Source organism: Chlorocebus sabaeus, chromosome 11, assembly GCF_047675955.1.
Source record: "Chlorocebus sabaeus isolate Y175 chromosome 11, mChlSab1.0.hap1, whole genome shotgun sequence".
In the NCBI taxonomy this organism is placed as follows: Eukaryota; Metazoa; Chordata; class Mammalia; order Primates; family Cercopithecidae; genus Chlorocebus; species Chlorocebus sabaeus.
The window spans coordinates 54,089,520-54,116,923 of NC_132914.1; the positions used below are offsets into that span (position 1 = coordinate 54,089,520).

The 27,404-nt window shown below is 43.7% G+C and overlaps 1 protein-coding gene across 8 annotated transcripts in view; it reads left to right on the top strand.

The window, feature by feature from the left end:
* The window catches only part of RBMS2 (RNA binding motif single stranded interacting protein 2), a 94,991-nt gene that overhangs the window by 20,303 nt on the left and 47,284 nt on the right, over positions 1-27,404 (top strand). For 7 of the 8 annotated variants that reach the window (XM_008003698.3, XM_073020868.1, XM_073020867.1 and 4 more), the window contains one exon: positions 22,063-22,229. In XM_008003698.3, the coding sequence (XP_008001889.3) occupies positions 22,087-22,229 (143 nt within the window). In that variant the 5' untranslated portion in view covers positions 22,063-22,086. Of the gene's footprint in view, positions 1-22,062; positions 22,230-27,404 lie in introns of those variants that run through there. The other variant, XM_073020869.1, reaches the window with a different exon arrangement.

Genomic DNA, 27,404 nt, shown 5'->3' on the forward strand with positions numbered 1-27,404 from the left:
TTCTCTGCCTCAGCCTCCTCAGTAGGTGGGATTACAGGTGCCTTCCACCAAGCCCGGCTAATTTTTGTATTTTTAGTAGAGACGGGGTTTCATCATCTTGGCCAGGCTGGTCTTGAACTCCCGACCTCGTGATCCATCCGCCTTGGCCTCCCAAAGTGCTGGGATTACAGGCGTGAGCCACCGTGCCCGGCCCTGATATCTTAACAATGTTAATGCTTCCAATCCATGAGCATGGAGTGTCTTTCCATATATTTGTGTCTTCTCCAATTTATTTTAGTAATGTTTTTAGCTTTCACTGTACAAGTCTTTTGCCTCCTTGGTTAACCTTATTCTTAAGCATATTATTATTTTTGGTGCTATTAGAAATGGAACAGTTTTCTTAATTTCCTTTTCAAATCATTCATTGTTAATTATATAAAATTCAGAAATTCTTTTTTTTTTTTTTTTTTGAGACAGAGTCTTGCTCTGTTGCCCAGACTGGAATGCAGTGGAGCAATCTCAGCTCACTGCAACCTCTGCCTCCTGGGTTCAAGCAATTCTCCTGCCTCAGCCTTGCAAATAGCTGGGATTACAGGTGCATGCCACCATACCCAGCTAACTTTTTGTATTTTTAGTAGAGATGAGGTTTCACCATGTTGGCCAGGCTGGTCTGGAACTCCTGAACTGAAGTGATTTGCCCTCCTCAGCCTTCCAAAGTACTAAGATTACAGGCATGAGCCACTGCGCCCAGCCAGAATTCAGCAATTCTATAAGTCTATTTTTGTGTATTGATTCAGCAAATCAGATATTGCCTTTCTGTTCTAGAGGGTAAAGATTTATTTCTTTTAAACCCCATGCCCTTATGTTCCAGCCTCCCCTTTCTTCCCAACTTCGTGTATAAGTTGTGTCATGATTTTTAGTTAAATCAGTATTCAGTATTTATATTATGATTTTATAACTATTATTTCTAACTAAGCTGTATAATATGCTACGATAATAGTTCCTTTGTTCAATTTTTGTTTTCCCTGGAGTGAATAATTACCTTGTTTCTTAGTTTTATTTTATATAATAGACAGCATTTTTACATACCAGTTACTGTTCTTTTATTTTTTTTTGAGATGGAGTTTCGCTCTTGTTGCCCAGACTGGGGTGCAAAGGCGTGATCTCGGCTTACTGCAACCTCTGCCTTCCAGGTTCAAGCGATTCTCCTCCCTCAGCCTCCTGAGCATACCAGTTACTGTTCTAAGCCCTTTATAAAATTTAACTCACATAAACCTAAAAACTGAGAGGCTAGATGTTTCATTACATTCCAGTGTCACTGGCCTTCTCTTCCCTCCAAAGTCCCACCTTATAGCTTTTAACTGTGTTGTTCCCTCTTTCTGGAATGATCTCTTTCATTCTCTGAATGACTAGTTTCTTCTCATCCTTGAAGTCTTTTGTACTTGAATGTCATCTTTCTGACTAGTCTAATGAAAATAGGCCACGACCTTCCTTTTTTTTTTTGGTAGCCCACTTATTACAGTGGTTAATTATTAAATTATTTTATGATTATTTGATTAATGTCCCTCTTCCCACTACATACCCCTGAAAATTTCATTAGGGCCAAAACCATGTCTGGTTTAGCTAAGCATTTTGTCCTTGGTACCTGATGTAGTGTCAAGTACTCTAAAGTGGGCACTGAATATTTATTGAATGAATAGATGTCAGCTCCCATTATGTTTCAGGCACCATGATAAGAGTTTTACATGTATGTATGAATGTATTTATGTATTTATTTGTATTTACATATATGTATGTATGTATTTATTTATTTATTGCAGAAGGGGATCTCACTTCCTCTCCCAGGCTGGAGTGGAGTGGTGTGATCATAGCTCACTGCAACCTCAACCACCTGAGCTCAGGTGATCCTCCTGCCTTAGCCTTCCATGTAGCCGGGACTGCAGGTGTACACTAACACACCCAGCTGATTTTTAAAAAATTGTTTTTTTAGAGACAAGGTCTCACTATGTTGCCCAGACTGATCTCAAACTCCTGACTTCAAGTGATCATCCCACCTCAGTCTTCAGAGTAGCTGGGATTATAGGCAAGAATAACCACACCTGGCTACCTGCATTTATCTTAATCCCCACAACAGTCCTATTTCATAGGTGTTGTTAACTATCCCCATTTTATAGGTAAGGTCAAGCAACTTATCCAAAGTCACACAGCTAGTACAAGACAATGGTAGAGTTAAAGCCAAATATTGGTTGTGCTCGGTGGCTCATGCCTGTAATCCCAGCACTTTGGGAGGTCAAGGCAGGAGGATCACTTGAACCCAGAGTTCAAGACCAGACTAGGTAACAGGGCAAGACTAAGTCTCTACAAAAATTTCAAATAGTATCCAGGTGTGGCAGCATGCGCCTATAGTCGAGGCTGCTCAGGAGGCTGAGGTAGGAAGATGGCTTGAGCCCAGGAATTCGGGGCTACAGTGAACCATGATTGTGCCACTACACTCCAGCCTGGGCAACAGAGTGAGACCTTGACTAAAAAAAAAAAAAACCACACACCCCAAAAACCCCTAAGTCTCTGTGACTTTTGAGCCAGTGTTTTAACCATTTTCTGTTGGTTAATGGGATTTACAGTCAAGAAAAATACTTCTTTAAAAATTGAGTAAACATTGATTCCTTGCCTATTCAGTTGCTGAATGAACAGTGAAAAATTAAGTAATTATATAAAGAGTGAATCTGATTTTTCCTCATTTGTAAAATAAAGACATTAATTAGGAATGGAATTGATTACTTTAACTCAAATTGAATTACTATTAAATTATTATTTTACAAATAATAGGATTTGCAGACTGATAGGGCTATACTCTTACCTTTACCCCATTATTTCAATTACCAAAAATAACATTTGCATAGCTCTTAAAGATTGTTGGGGTTTGAGGGTTTCAATCTGAAGCATTTCTCTTACTTCAATCCAGTTGAGAAATACGAAAAAAGTTTGACAGATGGAAATAAGTAACACTGTTATTACTAATAAAACTAATATTCAAGAAGATAGCTTATATTTGTGGGCTAGTAGATGTTCTAATACTGAATCCAGAATTAGACAGATTTATCCACCTAAATACAAGCAGTACTTAAAAACCAGACAAAAACCTATGGACTTCTTCATGCGGGCACTTACCCTATAAAATTTGACCAGTTCAGAGTAGCAAAGCTGAGTGTGTACTCCCTGCAGCCAGCTGGATCTCAAAATAGGAAAGAAGGAGCTGTGTTTTTCTTCTAGTCACTAAGAAGGGAGGGGTGGTATGCTAAACACTTGGCTTTCTACATTGAAAGAAACATCTGAAGTAGGGAATAAGTGTTTTTCCCTGCTAAGATGATAACAATCCAGAGAGAAGCAAGAGTCAAAAAATAAAATAAACATAAAAAATTTTAGAAGATGATACAAGATTCTCTTGATTGGGTTCCATTTTCACTTATATCAATGCTTAAATCTGGTAAATTTATTTCATTTTATTTTTTTGAGACAGAGTCTCGCACCATTGCCTGGGCTAGAGTGCCATGGCACAATCTCAGCTCACTGCAACTTCTGCCTCCCAGGTTCAAGCGATTCTCTTGCCTCAGCCTCCCTAGTAGCTGGGATTACAGGCATCCGCCACCATGCCCAGCTACTTTTTTGTATTTTTAGTAGAGGCAGGGTTTCACCATGTTGGCCAGGCTGGTCTCGAATTCCTGACCTTGTGATTTGCCCGCCTCGGCCTCCCAAAGTGCTGGGATTACAGGTGTGAGCCACTGCGCCCAGCCTAGTAGATTTTTTTTTTGAGACAGGGTCTCACTCTGTCATCTTGGCTGGAGTACAGTAGCATGATCACCACTCACTGCAGCCTCAACCTCTGTGGACTCAGGTGATCCTCCTGCCTCAGCATCCAGAGTAGCTGGGACTACTTATGGGCACATGCCACCATGCCCGGTTAATTTTTGAATTTTTCTTTTTTTTTTTTTTTTTTTTTTGTAGAGACAGAGTTTCGCCATGTTGCCCAAACTGGTGTCGAACTCCTGGGCTCAAGGGATCTTCCCACCTTGGCCTCCCAAAGTTCTGTGATTACAGGCATGAGCCACCGCACCTGACTCTAGTAGACTTTTAGATGATTGAGGTAAAATGATAAACTAAATCCCTTTACCTGTTTTTTGGTGTCATTTTAGACTACTGATTTGAACACATTTAAACTATGGGTTTAAAAAAAAAATTGGGACATACAGTTAATGAAAACCATTGACCATCCCTGTGTTTCTTTCTCTTTTTTTTTTCTTGTTTTTTCTTGTTTTTTTTATTCGGGGTTTCACTCTGTTGCCTAGGCTGGAGTGCAGTGGCCCGATCTTGGCTTACTGCAGCCTCAACCTCCCTGGCTCAAGTGATCCTCGCAGGGCAGCCTCCTGAGTAGCTAGGACTACAGGTGCACACCACTATGTCAGGCTAATTTTTAAACTTTTTCGTAGAGGCAGGGTCTCCCTGTGTTGCCCAGGATGGTCTCAAACTCCTGAGCTCAAGCAATCCTCCCATCTCCGTCTCCCAAAGTGTTGGGATTATAGCCATCAGCCACCATACCTGGCTTCTTTATTTGTTTTTTAACCATCCCATATTTCATTTCTTTTTATTATTTTTATTTATTTATTTGTTTGTTTGTTTATTTATTGAGATGAAGTCTCACTCTGTCACCCAGGATGGAGTGCAATGGTACAATCTTAGCTCACTGCAACCTCCGTCTCCTGGGTTCAAGCAATTCTCCTGTCTCAGCCTCCAAATTTCTTTTTTAAAAAATTTTATATACAGACAGTATCTCACTGTGTTTCTCAAGCTGGTCTCAAACTCCTGGCCTCAATGATTCTCCTGCCTTGGTTTCTCTGTGTTGGAATTACAGGTATGAGCCACCACACCCAGCCCCATACTTCATTTCAAAGTGTCCATGAAGGCCGGGCACAGTGACTCACGCCTGTAATCTCAACACTTTGGGAGGCCGAGGCAAGTGGATCACCTGAGGCCAGGAGTTCAAGACCAGCCTGGCCAACATGGTGAAACCTCATCGCTACTAAAAAACCAAAAAAGTAGCTGGGCGTGGTGGTGGGCGCCTGTAATTCCAGCTACCTGGGAGGCTGAGGAAGGAGAATCGCTTGAACCCAGGAGGCAGAGGTTGTGGTGAGCCGAGATCATGCCATTACACTTCAGCCTGGGCAACAGAGCAAGACTGTCTCAAAAAAAAAAAAAAAGAAAGTACTGACAGTCACCCTTTTTTTTTTTTGTTTTTTTTTTTGAGACAGTTTTGCTCTGTGGCCCAGGGTAGAGTACAGGCTGGTCTCAAACTTCTGACCTCAAGTATCCACCTGCCTCGGCCTCCCAAAGTGCTGGGATTACAGGTGCATGCCACCACACCTGGCTAATTTTTGTATTTTTAGTAGAGACGGGGTTTCACCATGTTGGCTAGACTGGTCTTGAGCTCCTGACCTTGGGTGATCCGCCCACCTCAGCCTCCCAAAGTGCTGGGATTATAGGTGTGAGCCACCATGCCCGGCCATAGGGTTACCTTTTAAAACCAGCTATAGGCCGGGTGTGGAGGCTCATGCCTGTAATCCCAGCACTTTGGGAGGCCGAGGCGGGTGGATCACAAGGTCAAGAGTTCGAGACCAGCCTGACCAACATGGTGAAACCCCTCTCTACTAAAAATACAAAAATTAGCCAGGTGTGGTGTTGAATGCCTGTAATCCTAGCTACTCAAGAGGCTGAGGCAGGAGAATCGCTTGAACCCGGGAGGTGGAGCTTGCAGTGAGCCGAGATCACACTACTGCACTCCAGCCTGGGCAACAGAGCGGGATTTCGTCAAAAAAAAAAAACCATCTATGCTGGGCAGTTATGCGGCATGTATTCTCTGCCTCAGGCTCTGTTTTAGAGATGCCTTTCTTGTTTTACATTGTTGTTTTTAGTAAGAGGAGTTGCAGGAAATATTTGTTTATTTCTCTTACATGATTTGAGCTTCAATAAAATATATTTATCTTGTGACTGACTTTTCTACCTGGAAATGAAGTAGAGTGATGCCACCTAGGCTGAATTCTGTGCCAGTTCATGGTAACTTCTGTTAACCTAACGTCTCAAGATAGTTTCAGTAGTTGGAATGTCTTCTTCTGTCTACCCATCTTCATCACATTTTGTTGTTGTTGTTGAGACAGGGTCTTGCTCTGTTGCCCAGGCTGTAGTGCAGTAGTGCAATCATGGCTCAATGCATCCTCAGCCTCTCAAGTTCGATGATCTTCCCACCTGAGCCTCCTGAGTAGCTAGGACTACAAGCACATGCCACCATGCCCAGCTAATTTTTAATTTTCTTTTTTTGGTAGAGACGGGATTTTGCCATGTTGCCCAAGCTGGTCTTGAACTCCTGGGCTCAAGCAATCCACCTGCCTCAGACTACCAAAGTGTTGAGATTATAGGCATGAGGCACCACACCTGGCCCTCATCACATTTTTTTTTGACTATATATTTTAATTTCAATAGTTTTGGGGGTACAGGTGGGTTTTGGTTACATGGATAAGTTCTTTAGTGGTGGTTTCTGAGATTTTAGTGCACCTGTCACCTGAGCAGTTTACACTGTACCCAATATGTAGTCTTTTATCCTTCACCCCCTTCCAGCCTTCCCTCCCAGTCCCCAAATTCCATTATATTACTCTTGTGCCTTTGCATCCTCATAGCTTCACTCTCATTTATAAGTGAGAACATATAATATGCAGTTTTCCATTCCTGAGTTACTTCATTTAGAATAATGGCCTACAGCTCCATCCAAGTTGCTGCAAATGACATTATTTTGTTCCTTTTTATGGCTGAGTAGTATTCCATGGTATATATACACCACATTTTCTTTATCCACTTGTTGGTCGATGAGCACTTAGGTTGGTTCCATATCTTTGCAATTGCAAATTGTGCTGCTATAAACATGCACCTCATCACATTTTTATAACAGCTCTATTGAGATATAATTCACACATCATACAATTTAAAGTTCACACATCATACATTTAGAGTATAAAATTCAGTGGTTCTTAGTATATGCAGTTTTGCATCCACTACCATAGTCAATTTTAGAACATTTTATTATCCCCCAAAGGAAATCCTACCCACTTACCTATCACCACTTAATCCTCCCATTACTCCTCTCCCATTGCCCTAGGTAGTCACTAATTTACTTTCTGTCTCTATAGATTGCCCTATTCTGGACATTTTATATAGATGGAATCATGCAACATGTGGTCCTTTGTTACTGGCTTCTGTCTCTTTGCATAATGTTTTTAGGCTTACTTCACATTGTACCATGTATCAGTACTTTCTTCCCTTTTATGGCTGAATAAATATTTCATCATATGAATATATCACATTTTATTTATCCAGTTATCAGTTGATAAACATTTGTCTTGTTTCCACTTTGGGCTATTATGGATAGTGCTTCTGTGAAATTTGTGTACAGGTTTTGTGTAAGCATATGTTTTCTTCTTTTTTTTTTCTTTTTTTTTTTTTTTTGAGACAGGGTCTCACTCTGTTGCCCAAGCTGGAGTGCAGTGGCAGGATCTTGGCTCACTGCAATCTCTGCCTCCTGGGTTCAGGCAATTCTTGAACCTCAGTCTCCCGAGTAGTTGGGATTACAGGCATGCACCACCACACCCAGCTAATTTTTGTATTTTTAGTAGAGACAGAACTTCACCATGTTGGCCAGGCTGGTCTTAAACTCCTGGCCTCAAATGATCCAACTGCCTCAGCCTCCCAAAGTGCTGGGATTACAGGCTTGAGCCACCGCACCTGGCCCTGTGTGGGCATGTTTTCAATTCTCTTGGTTGTATACCTAGCAGCGGAGTTGCTAGGTCACATGGTAACTCTATGCTTTAACCATTTGAGGAACTGCCCAACTGTCCTCCAAAGCAGCTGCATCGTTTTGCAATGCCATAAGTGGTATATGAGGTTTCCAATTTCTTTACACCCTTCAGAACTTGTTATCTGTCTTTTTTATTATAGCCATTCTAGTACGTATGAAGTGATAGCTTGCTGTGATTTTGATTTGCATTTCCTTGATGACTCTCCATTAAAAGTTTATTATTCTGGGCTGGGTGCGGTGGCTCACACCTGTAATCCTAACACTTTGGGAGGCTGAAGCGGGTGCATCATTTGAGGTCAGGAGTTCAAAACCAGCCTGGCCAACATGGTAAAACCCTGTCTCTACTAAAAATGTTTTTAAAATTAGACAGGCATGGTGGTGGGTGCCTGTAATCCCAGCTACTCAGGAGGCTGAGGCAGGAGAATCGCTTGAACCCAGGAGGCAGAGGTTGCAGAGCCAAGATTGTGCCGCTGCACTCCAGCCTGGGCAATAAGAGTGAAACTCCATCAGAAAAAACAAAAACAAAAAAAGTTTATTGTTCTGGCTGGGCATGGTGGCTCATGCCTGTAATCCCAGCACTTTGGGAGGCCAAAGTAGGAGGATTGCTTGAGTCCAGGAGTTTGAGACCAGACTGGGCACGTAATGAGTCCCTGTCTCTATTTTTCAAAAGTAATTAATTATTGTTCTGCTTATCCTTTCAAGGCCCAAGTGTCTTTTTTGAGAGACTTCACCCTCAGGAATTAATTGTGTCTTCTTTCATATTCTTATACCATTAGTACAAATATTTTGTTCTGACTTTTCTTTTCTTTTCTTTTTTTGAGACAGTTTCACTCTTGTTGCCCAGGCTGAAGTGCAATGGCATGACCTCAGCTCACTGCAACCTCTCCCTCCCAGGGTCAAGTGATTCTCCTGCCTCAGCCTCCCAAGTAGCTGGGATTACAGGTGCGAGCCACGGCACCCAGCCCATTCTGCTACTTTTCTAGACCGTAAGCTCTAGTTTGTGAACTTGTTAGTGACTCCTTGTGGATGTGCATTTAAATTTATTATGTACCTCCCTGTGGAGTGTGTTAATAAATAAATATATTATGAAATATTTCACTCATACGCCATTCATCTATGAGTCCCCACAGCATCAAGCAGTGTTTATACATAGTTGGTATTCAAATATTTGCTTGGCTGGATGTGGTGGCTCACACCTGTAATCCCAGAACTTTTGGAGGCCGCTAAGGTGGGCAGATCACATGCAGTCAGGAGTTCAAGACCAGTCTGGCCAACGTGGTGAAACCCCATCTCTACTAAAAATATAAAAATTAGCCAGGCATGGTGGCACATGCCTGTAATCCCAGCTCCTTGGGAGGCTGAGGCAGGAGAATTGCCTGAACCCAGGAGGCAGAGGTTGCAGTGAGCTGAGATTGCACCACTGCACTCCAGCGTGGGCAACAGAACGAAACTCTGTCTCAAAAAACAAACCAACCAACAAATATTTGCTGAATGACTGAAATAGTGCAAAGGATCTCATGGGTAATTATTATGGGTTCTGTTACTTCTCAGAGAAAGTGAACTTTCTCTTATTAGGTGATACAATGACTTGGAACCCAGGAAATAATGTATTTTAGGCAAACGTTCAGATATGTTATATGTCCTGGAGACCACTGGCTCCAGTAATATGTCTTGGTGGATCATCCACATTCCAGTTGCATTAGGAATTTTGATATTAGGCCACTGGATTGTGTATCTGTGAGACTTTTTAGGGATTTATTAAAATGATACTCAATTAGAAAACCCTGTGTTTATTTCACTCATTTTAACAAATATCTGTGCCTATTATGTACCAACAACTTAGCTAGGTATCAGATGTGGGGTCAGGTTTTCTCCTGCTCTGGCAGTTCATAGTTAAGGGCCCAGGGTGAGGATGACTTTGATGGCAAATGAATGGATACAGGATTCATAAACTTTATGAAACTAGACTAAATGAGCACTCGATTGGAGAGCTTAATTTTGAGCAATACAACTTCTTTATTTGTTTTGTTTTCTGAGACAAAGTCTCACTCTGTCACCCAGGCTGGAATGATCTCGGCTCATTGCAACCTCTGATACCCAGGTTCAAGTGATTCTCGTGCCTCAGCCTCCCCAGTAGCTGGGATCACAGGTGCGCACCACCACGTCTAATTTTTTTATTTTTAGTAGAGACAGGGTTTCAGCATGTTGACCACGCTGGTCTTGAACTCCTGGCCTTAAGCAATCTACCTGCCTCTGCCTCCCAAAGTGCTCAGATTACAGGCTCGAGCCACTGGGCCGGGCCAGAAATGCAGCTTCTTTAAAGACAATGTTTTACTTATACTAGATTATAATTACAAGTAGCTCATCTGATTGGATCATTCTCTTAAAAGATCTGATGAAAACCTAGTGATTGGGAAGTAGGCATTGTGCCACCCTATCATTATAATCTCTTGAAAGAGAGCAAACAGAAGGACACTCTCTTTTCTCCTTGTTTCATGCAACTCAGTAAGACAGGAAACATGAAGTTTCTGCTATAGGAACAGGGGAATTCGATTTTTCTTTTTCTGGGTAAAAGATGAAGGAGTTATATATTTTTATATCTACGTCCCACCAGCCTTTCCCCCAAATTAGTGAATGTTCTGGGGAAGGGAAGGATAGGACTGTATTATCACTCACACTAGTTTGAAATGGTTCTCAGGGGCCATCAGTCTTATGTCAAGCCCTATGCTAGAAAATGAAGAGTCAGGCAGGGCGCGGTGGCTAACACCTATAATCCCACCACTTTGAGAGGCTGAGGCGGGCAGATCCACCTGAGGTCAGGAGTTCGAGACCAGCCTAACCAACATGGAGAAACCCCATCTCTACTAAAAATACAAAATTAGCCAGGCGTAGTGGTGCAAGCCTGTAATCCCAGTTACTCAGGAGGCTGGGGCAGGAGACTCACTTGAACCCAGGAGGCAGAGGTTGCAGTGAGCCAAGATCATGCCATTGCACTTCAGTCTGGGCAGCAAGAACGAAACTCCGTCTCAAAAAAAAAAAAAAGGAAAAAAAATGAAGAGCCAGATTTTTTCCTTAATCCTCCTGTACTATGGTGGATTTCATAAACTGCAGCAGATTCTAAATCTTAAATCTCATTTGCTGTTTATTGATATCTTAAATGTCATTTTCATGTGAGAATCAATGTCAGGGTTATTAGAGGACCTGAATTGGCTGAATTGTCAGTTCTCCAAGTTTCTCTTAAGAAAGGGATAGACTAGACCAGGCGCAGTGCCTCATATCTATAATGCCAGCCATTTTGGAGGCTGAGGTAGGCAGATTGCTTGAGCTCAGGAGTTTGAGACCAGCCTGAGCAACATGGTGAAACCCTGTCTCTACAAAAAATACAAAAATTAGCCAGGTGTGATTGTGTGTGCCTGTAGTCCCAGCTACTCAGGAGGCTGAAGCTACTCAGGAGGCTGAAGTGGGAGGATCACTTGAGCCCAGGAGGTTGAGGCTACAATGAACTGTGATCGTGCCACTACATTCCAGCCTGCCTAGGTGACAGGTTGAGACCCTTTCTCAAAAAAAAAAAAAAAGGCCAGGCACGGTGGCTTACGCCTGTAATTCCAGCGTTTTGGGAGACCAAAGTAGGTGGATCACATGCGATCAGGAGTTTGACAGCACCCTGGCCAACATGGTGAAACCCTGTCTCTACTAAAAATACAAAAATTAGCTGGGTGTGGTGGCACACATCTGTAATCCCAGCTACATAGGAGGCTGAGGTAGGAGAATCGCTTGAACCTGGGAGGTGGAGGTTGCGGTGAGCCGAGATCGCGCCATTGCACTCCAGCCTGGGTGACAGAGCAAGACTCCATATCAAAAAAAAAAAAAAAAAAAAAAAAAAAAAAGGAAGGGAAGGGAAAGGCCGAGGCAGGAGGATCACTTGAGGCCAGGAGTTCAAGACCAGCCCAAACAACATAGCAAAAAATTTAGAAATTAGCCAGGTATGGTGGCGTGCACCTGTATTCCTGGCTACTTGGGGCACTGAAGCAGGAGGATCACTTGAGCCCAGGAGTTTGAGGCTGCAGTGAGCTATTATCACGCATCACTGCACTCTAGCCTGGGTGACAGAGCAAGACCCTGTCTCAAAAAAAAAAAAAGAAAGAAAAAAAAGGGGATAGATCTCTGCTCTAACATCCATCAGTTTGCTTCACTCCTTTGAATGGCATGCAGTTTTATTTGGCTCCTAGAAAAAGAAACGCAGGTTTTTACTCATAACCTTGGTTTATGCTCATGAGGTGGAATGGCGGAAGTCATTTGAATTAGTGGCATTTAGAAGAGGACTCATAATTGTACTATGCCCCTCATGATTTCAAGATTTAAGCAGAGCCATCACATGTGACCTAAAATCTTAGATGTCTGGGATGATATTAGATTTGCTTTTAGAAGTAAGGAATGGTAGCATATCATCATGTAGCTAAGAAATATGTAAAGATATCCAGTAAAAGAGTATTCTAGGTATGAGTCTTCGTATGTAGTAGACTGGAAGTGAATGGGCAACATTAATGGGTTTATATAGAGAGAAATGACATGATCACATATACTTGAGAAGGCTAATGCTAGCTGCATTACTGAGGGTGGTTTGGAGGTGTAGGAGAACAGAGGCAGTCAGACAAGTTAAGAGATATTAGAAATAAGGGAATTCAGGAAAAGGTGCAGAAATTAATTTTAGACTTGCAGAATTTGAGATTACCTGCTTAATGAATATATGTTGAATGCTTTCAGAATAAACATGGGTTGATTTATTCACTTAGTAAACATTTGAGTACTTGAGGCCAGGCATGGTGGCTCACACCTGTAATCCCAGCATTGTGGGAAGCCAAGGTGGGCAGATCACCTGAGGTCAGGAGTTCAAGACCAGCCTGGCCAACATGGCAAAACCCAGTCTCTACTAAAAATACAAAACTTACCCAGGCATCGTGGCATGTGCCTGTAGTCCCAGGTACTTGGGAGGCTGAGGCAGGAGAACCGCTTGAACCCAGGAGGTAGAGGTTGCAGTGAGTCAAGATCGTGCCACTGCATGAAAAGCCTGGTAGTGTGATGACGAGTCTTGAAGTTTGATTTATTAACTGAAAGCTAATGTATTGCCTTAGAACCATAGGCATGTAAAGTAGGTAATGTTTTTAAAAAGTTCTAGTATTTCACTGATTTTTTTGTGTGAAATGCAGGAATTTCAGTTTTATTCCCTGGAGGTGGGAAGTAGTCTCAAGGCTGGGGCTTTGTTGACTTCGGATCTGCCAGTGAAACCTAGACAGGTACCCACTTGGTTACCAAGACAGAAAAGGAAACTTTGATTGATCATTCAAATTCAAAGCAGAATGCTAGGGAACAGCAGATTTAAGGTTAGTTGGATGACTGGAATCTAGCATATTAAGATGTGTGAAGACACCCATGTGGAAAGGACATTTCTATTTCCCAGAAGCATCACTCCCTTCTCAGAGTGAGCAGCCACACATAAAAGCAGAAGGAAAGCAAGAGAGGTAGGATAATTGAGACAGTAGACATAAAATCCTTAGCACAGGCCGAGTGTAGTGACCGACACCTGTAATCCCAACACTTTGGGAGGCAGAGTCAAGAGGATCCCTCAAGCCCAGGAGTATGAAACCAGCCTTGGCAACATAGCGTGTCTCTACAAAATTAAAAAATGTAATGGCAAGCACCTGTAGTCCCAGCTACTCGGGAGGCTAAGGTGGGAGGATTGTTTAAGCCTAGGAGGTCAAGGCTGCAGTGAGTCACGATCATGCCACTGCACTGCAGCTTGGGTGACAGTGCAAGACCCTGTCTCAAAAAATAAATAAAATACTTAGCACCATATACAAGTGCCAAATTCCAGTAACAGTTATTCTTTTAAAATTAAGAGTCTTTGGCCGGGCACGGTGGCTCACGCCTGTAATCCCAGCACTTTGGGAGGCCGAGGCGGGCGAATCACGAGGTCAGGAGCTCAAGACCATCCTGGCTAACACGGTGAAACCCCGTCTCTACTAAAAATACAAAAAATTAGCCGGGCGTGGTGGTGGGCACCTGTAGTCCCAGCTACTTGGGAGGCTGAGGCAGAAGAATGGCGTGAACCTGGGAGGCAGAGCTTGCATTGAGCCGAGATCATGCCACCGCACTCCAGCCTGGGCGACAGAGCGAGACTCTGTCTAAAAAAAAAAAAAAAAGAGTCTTTTTTTTTTTTTAAGACAGAGTCTCACTTTATCCCCCAAGCTGGAGTGCAGTGGTGCAATCTCGGCTCACTGCAACCTCATCCTCTTGGGTTCAAGTGATATTCCTGTGTCAGCCTCCTGAGTAACTGGGATTACAGGTGCCTGGCTAATTTTTGTATTTTTAGCAGCGACAGAGTTTCACTATGTTGGCCAAGCTGGTTTCCAACTCCTGACCTCATGTGATCTGCCCGCCTCGGCCTCCCAAAGTGCTGGGATTACAGGTGTGAGCCACTGCACCCTGCCAGGAGTCTTTTTTTTTTTTTTTTTTTGAGACAGAGTATCACTCTGTGAAGCCATCCTCCCACCTCAGTCTCTTGAGTAGCTGGGACTGCAGCCATGCACCATCATGCCTGGCTAATTTTTGTATTTCTTTGTGTGTGTGTGTGTGTGTGTGTGTGTGTGACAAAGATCATTCTGTTGCCCAGGCTGGAGTGCAGTGGTGTGACCTCTACTTGCTACAACCTCCGCCTCCTGGGTTGAAGCAATTCTCCTGCCTCAGCTTCCCCAGTAGCTAGGATTATAGGCACATACCACCAAGTTCGGCTAATTTTTGTACTTTTAGTAGAGATGGGGTTTTGCCATGTTAGCTAGGCTGGTCTCAAACTCTTGACCTCAGGTGATTTGTCCACCATGGCTTCCCAAAGTGCTAGGATTACAAGCATGAGCCACTGCACCCAGCCTAATTTTTGTATTTCTTTTAGTAGAGGTGAGGTTTTACCATGTTGCCCAGGCTGGTCTCAAACTCCTGGGCTCAAGCGATCCATCCACTTCGGCCTCCCAAAGTGCTGAGATTAAAAGTTTGAGCCACTGCATCTGACAAAGAGTCTCTAAAAATTGAGTCTTTTTTAAAAAAAAGAATTCTTGTAATTTAATTTTTTTTTTTTTTTTTTTTTTGAGATGGAATCTCGCTCTATCACCCAGGCTGGAGTGTAGTGACACAATCTCAGTTCACTGCAACCTCCACCTCCTGGGTTCAAGCGATTCTCCTGCCCCAGCCTCCTGAGTAGCTGGGACTATAGGTGCATGCCACTATGCCTGGCTAATTTTTGTATTTTTAGTAGAGACAGGGTTTCAGCATGTTGGCCAGGCTGGTCTTGAACTCCTGTCCTCAAGTGATCCACCCACCTTGACCTCCCAAAATGCTGGGATTACACGCGTGAGCCACCGCACCCAGCCGAATGTTTCTAAAATTAGAATGAAGGGCAAAATTTTCCTTCCTTTGCAGGTATAGATAATTCACCCATATTGAACTGTCATCTGTCTGCAGAGGCTTGATATTTCCCCTATCAGCTGTCAAGGATGCAGGAGAACTTGAGATGCCTTTGTGGAAAGCACATTTAAAGATTTAGAGCTTTCTCTTCACAATAGCAAAGACATGGAATCAACCCAAATGCCCATCAATGATAGGCTGGATAAAGAAAATCTGGTACATATATACCATGGAATATACTATGTGGCCATAAAGAGGAACAAGATTATGTCCTTTGCATGGACATGGATGGAGCTGGAAGCCGTTATCCCTAGCTAACTAATACAGAAACAGAAAACCAAATACTGCATGTTCTTGCTTATAAATGGGAGCTGAACAATGAGAACACATGGACATAGGGAGGGGAACAACACACACTGGGGCCTGTTGTGTGGACAGGCAGGGGAAGAGCATCAAGATAAATAGCTAATGCATGTGGGGCTTAGTACCTAGATGATGGGTTGATAGGTGCAGCAAACCACCATGGCACCTGTTTCTCTATATAGCAAACCTGCACATGTATGCCGGAACTTAAAATAAAATGTTTTAAATAAATAAAATAGTAATATAAACATTGGTAATAGTAGTACTAAACAGCTTAGTTTTTTCATGTAATAGTATATTTTTAGTATCCTTCCAGGAAAAAACGCATGGATGTGCTATATCATTTTTAATGGCTTACATGATACTCTTTTTATGTATGCACTATAATTTATGTAACCAGTCTTCTTACTGATGAGTATATGCTTTTTCAGTATTTTACTATTATAAATGAATGATGCAATGAATATCCTCGTACATATATATTTGTGCACATATATAAGCATCCCTACAAGTGGAATTTCTGAATAAAAGGATATATACACTTAAAAAGAAAAGATTTAGGGTTTTGAGGCGGGCAGCTAAGTACCTGGATACCTACTCAGTGAGCTGGCCCTGAATATCTTGAGGACTACCTCTCTCTGACTCAGAAAGTTACTTTTGTTTAAATTATATAGCAATTCCTTCTGTTTTGTGTTTCTTTTTTTTTTTTTTTTGACACGGAGTCTCGCTCTGTCGCCCAGGCTGGAGTGCAGTGGCCGGATCTCAGCTCACTGCAAGCTCTGCCTCCCGGGTTCACACCATTCTCCTGCCTCAGCCTCCTGAGTAGCTGAGACTACAGGCGCCCACCACCTCACCCGGCTAGTTTTTTGTATTTTTTAGTGGAGACGGGGTTTCACCGTGTTAGCCAGGATGGTCTCGATCTCCTGACCTCGTGATCCACCCGTCTCGGCCTCCCAAAGTGCTGGGATTACAGGCTTGAGCCACCGCTCCCGGCCTGTTTTGTTTTTCTTTAATTGTCTAGGACTGAGACTGAGATCTTTAAGGCATAATATTAAGAAGACCTTGGTACAAAATTAGCTGGGTGTGGTGGCGCATGCCTGTAATCCCAGCTACTCGAGAGGATGAGGTAGGAGAATCACTTGAACCCGGAGGCGGAGGTTGCGGTGAGCCAATATTGCACCATTGTACTCCAGCCTGGGCAGCAAGAGCAAAACTCTGTCTCAAAAAAAAAAAAAAGAAGAAGAAGACGACCTTGATCAGGTATGGTGGCTCATACCTGTAATCTAAGCACTTCGGGAGGCTGAAGTGGGAGGATTGTTTGAGGCCAGGAGTTTAAGATCCACCTAGGCAACATTGCAAGACTCCACCTCTACGAATTTTTATTTTATTTTATTTTATTTTGAGACCAGATCTCACTCTGTCACCCAAGCTGGAATGCAGTGACACGATCTCAGCTCACTGCAGCCTCTACCTCCTGGGCTCCAGTGATCCTCCCACCTCAGCCTCCTGAGTACCTGGGATTACAGGCGCCCACCACCATGCCCAGCTAATTTTTGTATTTTTAGTAGAGATGGGGGTCTCACCATGTTGCCAGGCTGGTCTCAACCTCCTGGACTCAAACAATCCTCTCACTCAGTCTCCCAAAATGCTGGGACTATAGGCATGAGCCACCACACCCAGCCAAAAATGTTTTTTAAAATTAGCCATGTGTGGTGGTGTGTGCCTGTAGTCCTAGCTACTCGGGAGGCTGAGGCAGGAGGATCACTTGAGCCCAGGAATTTGAGGTAACAGTGAGCATAATCATGCCACAGCACTCCAGCCTGGAAGACAGAGCTAGACTCTGTGTCTTAAAAAAATAAAATAAAAAAAAAAGAGGACGAGAGAGAGGGAGTGAGAAATACCTCAATTCCCTATAAATTGGTAATGTGGTATTTAAAGAATAGACAGGGTAGTCACAGTGGCTCACTCAGACCTGTAATCCCAGCATTTTGGGAGGCCAAGGCTGGAAGACTGCTCATGCCCGGGAGTTCAAGACCAGCCTGGGCAACATAGCGAGACCTGAAAAATAAAATAAATAAAGAATAGAGAATTATGCTGTAAGATACCCTATAAAAATATCTGGGGATCATAGGATCTAAAGTATTTAATGTAAAAGTATGTCACTGTAATCTCCTCTTATATTAAACATTACTTTGTCTTTTAGCTTTTTTTTTTAATTTTTTATTTTTTGAGACAGAGTCTCACTCTGTCGCCCAGTCTGGAGTGCAGTGGCATGATCTTGACTCACTGCATCCTCTGCCTCCTGAGTTCAAGTGATTCTCCTGCCTCAGCCTCTGGAGTAGCTGGGATTGAACAGAGCTGAGAAGGCAGCTCATTCATGATGATGATATTAGCTGATAATATTAACTGATGATATTATTTATTCATCAACAAATATTTAATGTCTGCCATGTGCTAGTCACTATGGATTCAAAGATAGGCAACTCAGACAATTTTCTGCTTTACGTAGCTTACAGTCAGCAAAACCACTGTGGGACTGGTCCCTCTGATCAGGAGGGAAATTCTTTAGGCTTTTTGCTCTATAGGAAGCCATTGCCTACCCTAGCCTTCATCTTTCTATCAATTTGGATATAAATGCATTTATGATGCTCTTCTGTTGAAGAATTAGAACTTCCTCAGCTGAGAAACTTTAAAAGGGAATCCATTATAGAGCTCTGGAGAAACCATAGCTTCTTTTTATTCTTCCCTTCTCCAGTAAGAATATGTCAGTGCCCTGGGTGCTCATACGTATTACCCCTTTCTCTCTCACATATTATAGGTAAACATATTATTAGTTTACAGGGTCTTTGTCTCCAAATTGTTTTAGGAAGCCAGATAAGCTTTACTTAGGGGCTTTCTTAGCCATTTCTCCTCCCTTGTATTCTCTTACCCTTAAAAGTGAATATTTTTCTACCATTTTTCTTTGTTGTCAAACCTATGCAGCAATTTCAGAAGGTACGTGAGAATAGCAAGAGATAAAAGTTGTTTTATAGTAGGCAATGGCTTACTACAGAGCAAAAGGCTAAAGAATTTACCTCCTGATCAGAGGGGCCAGTCCCACAGTGTTTTTGCTGACTGTAAGCTCCATAAAGGCAGAAAAGTTGTTTTCTTCTGAGCCATATCTTCTTTTCTAAGAATTTTTTCAGGCCTTGTAGTAAGTTTATTATTGACTAAGTCATATTTTTAAACTATAGCTAAGACCTTAGTATTAAAACCAAGATGGTAACCATGGTAGCAAACCAATAGCCTCTTTTTTTTTTCTTTCTTTCTTTCTTTTTTTTTTTTTTCTGAGAGGGAGTTTCACTCTTGTTGCCCAGGCCGAGTGCAATAGGCGATCTCAGCTCACTGCAACCTCCACTTCCTGAGTAGCTGGGATTACAGGCATGCACCACCACGCCCAGCTAATTTTGTATTTCTAGTAGAGGCAGGGTTTCTCCGTGTTGGTCAGGCTGGTCTCGAACTCTCGATCTCAGGTGGATCCACCTGCCTCAGCCTCCCAAAGTGCTGGGATTACAGGCGTGAGCCACCTCGCCTGGGTTTTTCTTTCTTTCTTTCTTTTTTTTTTTTTTTTGAGACAGACTCTCACTCTGTCGTCCAGGCTGGAGTGCAGTGGCGCGAGCTCGTCTCACTGCAAGCTCTCCTCCTCCCGGGTTCACGCCATTCTCCTGCCTCAGCGTCCCTAGAAGCTGGGACCACAAGCACACACCACCATGCCCAGCTAATTTCTGTATTTTTAGTAGAGACGGGGTTTTGCCATGTTGGCCAAGATGGTCCCGGTCTCTTGAGCTTGTGATCCGCTAGCCGTGGCCTCCCAAAGTGCTGACATTACAGGCATGAGCTACCACGCCCAGCCTTTTTTTTTTTTTTTTTGAGACAGAGTTTTGTTCTGTCACCCAAGCTGGAGTGCAGTGGTGCAATCTTGGCTCACTGCAACCTTCGCCACCCGGGTTCAAGCGATTCTTCTGCCTCAGCCTCCCATATAGGTGGGATTACAGGCATGCACCACCAAGCCCGGCTAATTTTTATATTTTTAGTAGAGACGGGGTTTCGCCATATTGGCCAGGCTGGTCTTGAACTCCTGACCTCAAGTGAATCATCTGCCTCAGCCTCCCAAAGTGCTGGGATTACAGGCGTGAGCCACTGCACCCTGCCTCAGCTAATTTTTGTATTTTTTGTAGAGATGGGGTCTTGCTATATTGCTCAGGCTGGTCTCAAACTCATGGGTTCAAGCAGTTCTCTCACCTCAGCCTCCCAAAGTGCTGGGATTACAGATGTGAGCCACTGTGCCTGGACCAGTGTGTTATTATTATTGCAGAACTAGTAATTAAATGGAAATTTCTTTTTTTTTTTTTTTTTTTTTTGAGACGGAGTCTCGCTCTGTCACCCAGGCTGGAGTGCAGTGGCCGGATCTCAGCTCACTGCAAGCTCCGCCTCCTGGGTTTATGCCATTCTCCTGCCTCAGCCTCCCAAGTAGCTGGGACTACAGGCGCCCGCCACCACGCCCAGCTAGTTTTTTTTGTATTTTTTTAGTAGAGATGAGGTTTCACCGGGTTAGCCAGGATGGTCTCGATCTCCTGACCTCGTGATCCGCCCGTCTCGGCCTCCCAAAGTGCTGGGATTACAGGCTTGAGCCACTGCGCCCGGCCTTAAATGGAAATTTCAAAGTGATTATTTTTAAAATTTATTTAACTTTTATTTTAAGTTCATGGGTACATGTGCAGGTTTGTTATATAGGTAATCTTGTGTTATGGGGTTTTGTTTTACAAATTATTTTGTCACCCAGTTATTAAGCCTAGTAACCTATTAGTTATTTGTCCTGTTCCTCTCCCTCCTCTCACCCTCCGCCCTCGGACAGACCCCAGTGTGTATTGTTCCCCTTAATGTAAATATGTGTTCTCATCATTTAGTTCCCACTTATAAGTGAGAACATGCAGTATTTGGTTTTCTGTTCCTGCGTGAGTTTGCTAAGGAAAATGGCCTCCAGCTCCAACCACGTTCCTGCAAAGGACAGCATCTCATTCCTTTTTATGGCTGCATAGTATTACATGTGTATATGTATAACCTTTTCTTTATTCAGTCTACCATTGATGGGCATTTTGGTTGATTTCATGTCTTTGCTATTGTGAATAGTGCTGCAGCGAACATACACATGCTTGTGTCTTTATGATAGAATGATTTCTATTCCTTTGGGTATATACCCAGCAATGGGATTGCTGGGCTAAATTATATTTCTGTTTTTAGGTCTTTGAGGAATCACTACATTGTGTTCCACAATGATTGAACTAATTTGCACTCCCACCAACAGTGTATAAGTGTTCCCTTTTTTCCATAACCTCATAACCTCACCAGCATCTGTTAGTTTTTTAATGCTAGCCATTCTGACTGTTGTGAGACGGTATCCTACTGTGGTTTTGAGTTGCATTTTTTTGGGGGGGCGGGGGAACGGACTCTTGCCCTGTCACCCAGGCTGGAGTGCAGTGGCGTGATCTCGGCTCACTGCAACCTCTGCCTCCCAGGTTCAAGGGATTCTCCTGCCTCAGCCTCCTGAGTAGCTGGGATTACAGGTGAGTGCCACTACACCTGGCTAATTTTTTTTTTTTTTTTTTTGCATTTTTAGTAGAGACAGGGTTTCACCACACTGGTCAGCTGGTCTCAAAGTCCTGACCTCGTGATCCACCCGCCTCAGCCTCCCAAAGTGCTGGGATTACAGGCGTGAACCACCGCGCCCGGTCTGCATTTCTTTTTTTTTCAAACACTGTGTTGCCCAGGCTGGAGTGCAGTGGCGCGATCTCAGCTCACTGCAAATTCCGCCTCCCAGGTTCACGCCATTCTCCTGCCTCAGCCTCCTGAGTAGCTGGGACTACAGGCGTCCACCACCATGCCTGGCTAATTTTTTTGCATTTTTAGTAGAGATGGGGTTTCACCATGTTAGCCAGGATGGTCTTGATCTCCTGACTTCGTGATCCACCCGCCTTGGCCTCCCAAAGTGCTGGGATTACAGGTGTGAGCCACCACGCCCAGTCTACAGAGTGTTATCTGGGAAATCCTAATGTAAGTGCTGGCAAAAAGAGGGAGAAAGGAATAGGAAATATAAAGGATGTATTAAAAGCTACAACAGGATTTTAGTCTTTGGGCTATCTCAGAATGTGGTATTGGATTTCTTCTTCTCTGCTAAAATATGGAGCTAAGGAACAAACTATGTGTGTCCAAGTGAGTGCACATTTGTGATTATATATAGTTTGGAATCATTTTTTCAAGAGGGCCAGGATCTTCCTCACTCTCCAACATGTAAATGTATAATCCTTCTACCTTTTCCTCATGTCTCCCTGCAGCCATATGTGTCATTGGCTCAGCAGATGGCACCACCTAGCCCAAGCAACAGTACACCTAACAGCAGTAGTGGAAGCAATGGAAATGACCAGCTGAGCAAAACCAACCTATACATCCGAGGATTGCAGCCAGGCACTACTGACCAAGATCTTGTCAAGCTGTGTCAGCCGTAAGTTGGAGTGCATGTGGGTAGGCTTCCAGGGACAGTATAGATTTGGTTTTGAGACAGGGTCTCGTTATGTTGTCCAGGCTAGTCTTGAACTCCTGGGCTCAAGTGATCCTTCTGTCTCAGTAGCTGGGATTACAGATGCATGCCACCACTCCTGGCCTTGCCAGCTCACTTATCCTAAAAGGCAATGGCATTTTGTTTCTACTCCATAGACACATAGAAACAAAAACACCTAGCATTTTGTTTCTACTCCAGAGACTCAGTAGCCTCTCTCTTAAAAAATTCTACCTGCTACTGGCTGGGTGCGGTGGCTCACGCCTGTAATCCCAGCACTTTGGGAGGCCAAGGCAGGCAGATCACGAGGTCAGGAGATCAAGACTATCCTGGCTAACATGGTGGAACCCCGTCTCTACTAAAAATACAAAAAAATTAGCCAGGTGTGGTGGTGGGCGCCTGTAGTCCTAGCTACTTAGGAGGCTGAGGCAGGAGAATGGTGTGAACCAAGAAGGCAGAGCTTGCTGTGTGCCGAGATCGTGCCACTGCACTCCAGCCTGGGCAATATAGTGAGATTCTGTCTCAAAAAAAAAAAAAATTCTACCTATTACTGATATATATTATAAAGCTTTTATGTGTTTCTTTAAGGAAAGCCAGTGTGGGACGGGCCTTTAAAGCCTAATATCAAGCTTTCTTTCCAGCACCTCCCCCAACCTGATGGTCTTAGTGGAAAGTTGCTGTCCTTACACCTTGAATAGAAAAGTTTAGTATCTCTATAGATGTTAATTAGAAGGCATGAGAGAGCTGGCAGTGGGGATGGAAGAAAGTGGGACTTGCCAATCAAATCATGCACTTCGGAGACTTTCTGCTGCTGGAGATATTCGTTGGGAATGGAGACCTCAAATTAGCAGATAAAGAAGGTGGAGATAGAAGCAATTGCTGTGCATCTACCCTGTGAAGACCCCTCAGAGTTCTTTTTAGTAGATTTGAATCATGGAATTGCCCAATTAGGAATGTTGGAAAAGTGGCAAGAGTGCACAGATGTCCAACTCAAAAAATAATAAACAATAAAAAATAAAGTCTGGTATATATCTAAAACTGGTCCTTGGGCTGGGCATGGTGGCTCACACCTGTAATCCTAGCACCTTGGGAGACCAAGGCAGGAGGATTGCTTGAGCTCAGGAGTTCAAAACCAGGCTGGACAACATAGTGAGACCTTGTCTCGCACTTTGGGAGGCCGAGACGGGCGGATCACGAGGTCAGGAGATCGAGACCATCCTGGCTAACACGGTGAAACCCCGTCTCTACTAAAAATACAAAAAACTAGCCGGGCGAGGTGGCGGGCGCCTGTAGTCCCAGCTACTCCGGAGGCTGAGGCAGGAGAATGGCGTAAACCCGGGAGGCGGAGCTTGCAGTGAGCTGAGATCCGGCCACTGCAGTCCAGCCCGGGCTACAGAGCAAGACTCCGTCTCAAAAAAAAAAAAAAAAAAAAAAAAAAATATATATATATATATATATATATAGTAAAAATATATATTTAAAAAAATTTTTAACTGGTCCGTTATCTCAGCTTACCTTGCTAGAAAGGTATGTAAGTGGAACTAAGGGGACTGTCTTGGACTAGTAATTTTTGAGAGGTGGGAATTGGCAGATATGTTGGTTTATGAGGGAGGGAAAGAGTATCATATCAATCTAGGTCCCTGATTTCTAAATTTTGTTTCTCGTACTAAATATAATGTGCTACAGAAATTCTCTCACATCACAAGACAGAGAAGATTCTTTTTTTTTTTTTTTAAGACTGAGTCTCAGCCTCCCAAGTAGCTGAGATTACAGGCACACACCACCAGACCCGCCTAATTTTTGTGTCTTTTTTTTTTTGCTAGAGATGGGGTTTTACTGTGTTGTCCAGGCTGGTCTCAAACTCCTGACCTCAGGTGATCTGCCCACCTCAGCCTCCCAAAGTGCTGGGATTACAGGTGTGAGCCACCGCACCCTGCTCAGAGAAGAACCTTGATTAGACTTTACCATATATTCGTTCCTCAGTATCTGTGGGAGATTTGTTCCAGGACCTCCTCTGTCCCCCTGCGTGGATACCAAAATTCACCGAGCTCATGTCCCTACCCATTTTTTTTTGAGACAGGATCTTGTTCTGTCACCAAGGCTGGAGTGCAGCGGTGTAATCACAACTAACCATAGCCTCCAGGGCTCAAGCAATCCTCCCACCTCAGCCTCCTGAGTAGCTAGGACTACAGGTACACGCCACCATACTTGGCTAATTTTTTGTATATTTTATAGAGATGAGATTTCATTGTGTTGCCCAGGCTGGTCTCAAACTCATGGACTCAATCATTCCTCCTGCCTTGGCCTCCCCAAAAGCTGGAATTACAGACATGGGCCACTGAGCCTGGCCTCAAGTCCCTTAGATAAAATGGTGTAGTGGCCAGGCACAATGGCTCACACCTGTAATTCCAACAGTTTGGGAGGCCAAGATGGGTGGATCACCTGAGGTCAGGAGTTTGAGACCAGCCTGGCCAACATGGTGAAATCCCATCTCTACTAAAACTACAAAAATTAGCTGGGCGTGGTGGTGGGCACCTGTAGTCCCGGCTACTCAGGAGGCTGAGACAGCAGAATCGCTTGAACCCAGAAGGCAGAGGTTGCAGTAGGCCGAGATCACGCCACTACACTCCAGCCTGGGTGACAGAGCAAGACTTTGTCTCAAACATAATCAAAATAAAATAAAATTGTGTAGTATTTGCATGTAACCTTTGCACATGCTCCTATATACATTAAAATTATCTCCAGACTACATATGATACCTAATACAATACCAATGCCATGTAAATAAATGTTATACTGTATTGTTTAGGGAATAATGACAAGAAAAAAGTCTGCACATGTTCAGTACAGATGCAACCATCCTTTTTTTAAAAATATATTTTAACTGATTTTAGGTTAAGGGGTACATGTGCAGGTTTGTTCTATAGGTAAACTCGGGACTCAGGTATTTGGTGTATAGATTATTTCATCACCTGGGTACTAAGCATAGTACCCAACAGTTATTTTTTTAGTTTTTTTTCCCTGAACCTACCTTAGAAGAAAGGCCATTTTTTTTCCCTGCATATTTTCAATCCATGGCTGGTTCAATCCACAAGTGGGAAACCCACAGATACAGAGTGATTTTTATTTTGCCATTCTGAACAATTGCCTTATTTTTTGCTGAGTCTGAAGCATAAGTATAGTCAAGGACAGCATGTAGGATTGAAGTAAGGAGCCCAAAAGGGGACTGTGGAGAGGCAGGAGTGAGGCAGGGATGAAAGAGGTGCCACAGGAGTCCTGACGAGGAGACTGAGCAGAGCAGGTGGGTAGAGCCCTCGGTCTGCTGTGAGCAGGGAGTTAAGCCTTTCTAGGAAGGATGTTTCTCATGCGTAGAAGGACTTCCTGCCTTTGTCCCAGTTGTCTCTCCCTGGGTTGTAGAGGAAGTAAATATTGCTGGATCCTAAAGTCTGGTATGTGGGAAGGAGAGGCATGGAGTCTAGGACTGGAACTCCTGGTTCTCAGAGGGGCTCCTTCAAGGAAGCAGCAGCAGTGACCCAGCTGTTGCCAGCTGCAGTGGAAATTCTGAGCTCAAAGTCTCAGCTGCTAGACCACAGCAAGCTCCACCCTGGGGCCTTCATAGGGATAGCAGCACTTGTGTCCTCGGCCCCACAGTCAGACTTCTCAAGAGTCCCTCCCCTTGCCTAAACTTGGGAATGAATCCAAGTATGTAGCCTGGAAGGGCTAGGGTGGCCACATCCATCCTCACCCTCCTTTTAATGTTTTCTGTTCCCAGCTTCCAGGGCATTGCGTGGCTTATTCTGTCTAATCCTTTGGATCACAGAAGTTCCACTAAAAAAGTCAGTGAGATGCTGCCAAGGAGTGAAAACAAATCAGTCATCATGTGTTCTTTAGGGATGGAAGGAGAGATGGGAAAATTGCTTGTTTGGGGTATTGTTCTCAAATTCAGTCCCTGCCAACTATTTTCAGTTAGCTCTTGTACTTCTGACTTTGTTAGTGATTTCTATTCTGTCTCTTTAATAGTTTCATCCTCCTGGAGTGGAATGTAGAGGCTTTTTTCTAGTGGAACACCTCTAATACAATCCCTGATCTGTGATACACTACTATTCAAGTTTTAGAAGTTCCATGTGACTCTGCTACCAAAGTATAATTTTCAAACAGTTGAAAAAAACAACTGTCAGTCTGGGCACAGTGCCTCATACCTGTAATCCCAGCTCTTTGGGAGACTGAGGCAGGTGAATCACTTGAAGTCTGGAGTTCGAGACCAGCCTGACCAACATGGTGAAACCCTGTCTCTACTGAAAATACCAAATTAACTGGGTGTGGTGGCACACGCCTGTAATCCCAGCTACTTGAGAGGCTGAGGCAGGAGAATCACTTGAACCTGGGAGGTGGAGGTTGCAGTGAGCCGAGATCGTGCCACTGCACTCCAGCCTGGGGAACAAGCGCGAAACACTGTTTCAAAAAATGAAAAGAGCCGGGCGCGGTTGCTCACGCCTGTAATCCCAGCACTTTGGGAGGCCGAGGCGGGCGGATCACAAGGTCAGGAGATCGAGACCATGGTGAAACCCCGTCTCTACCAAAAATAGAAAAAATTAGCCAGGCGCGGTGGCGGGCGCCTGTAGTCCCAGCTACTCGGGAGGCTGAGGCAGGAGAATGGCGCGAACCCAGGAGGCGGAGCTTGCAGTGAGCCGAGATAGCGCCACTGCACTCCAGCCTGGGCGACAGAGCGAGACTCCATCTAAAAAAAAAAAAAAAATGAAAAGAAAACACAACTGTCATGCAAATATAAAATGAACAAGTGTCAAAGATTTTTATAACTCATTAATGAGGGAACCAACCAGCAGGATGGCAAAATGAGTTCAAAGAGCATTTGAGGAACTATAGAAAATGAAGAAAGAATGTTGGAATAAGATTGCTACACTAGATAAAAACTGGTTTATGTCCTATAGGATAGTAAAGCCACTAACCGTTGCAATTATTTTTTCTACTGTACAGAAATAATTTGCATTTTTACTGGACAAATATCTATAACTTGGCCAAGCGTGGTGGCTCACACCTGTAATCCCAGCACTTTGGGAGGCCGAGGCGGGTGGATCACCTGAGGTCAGGAGTTTGAGACCA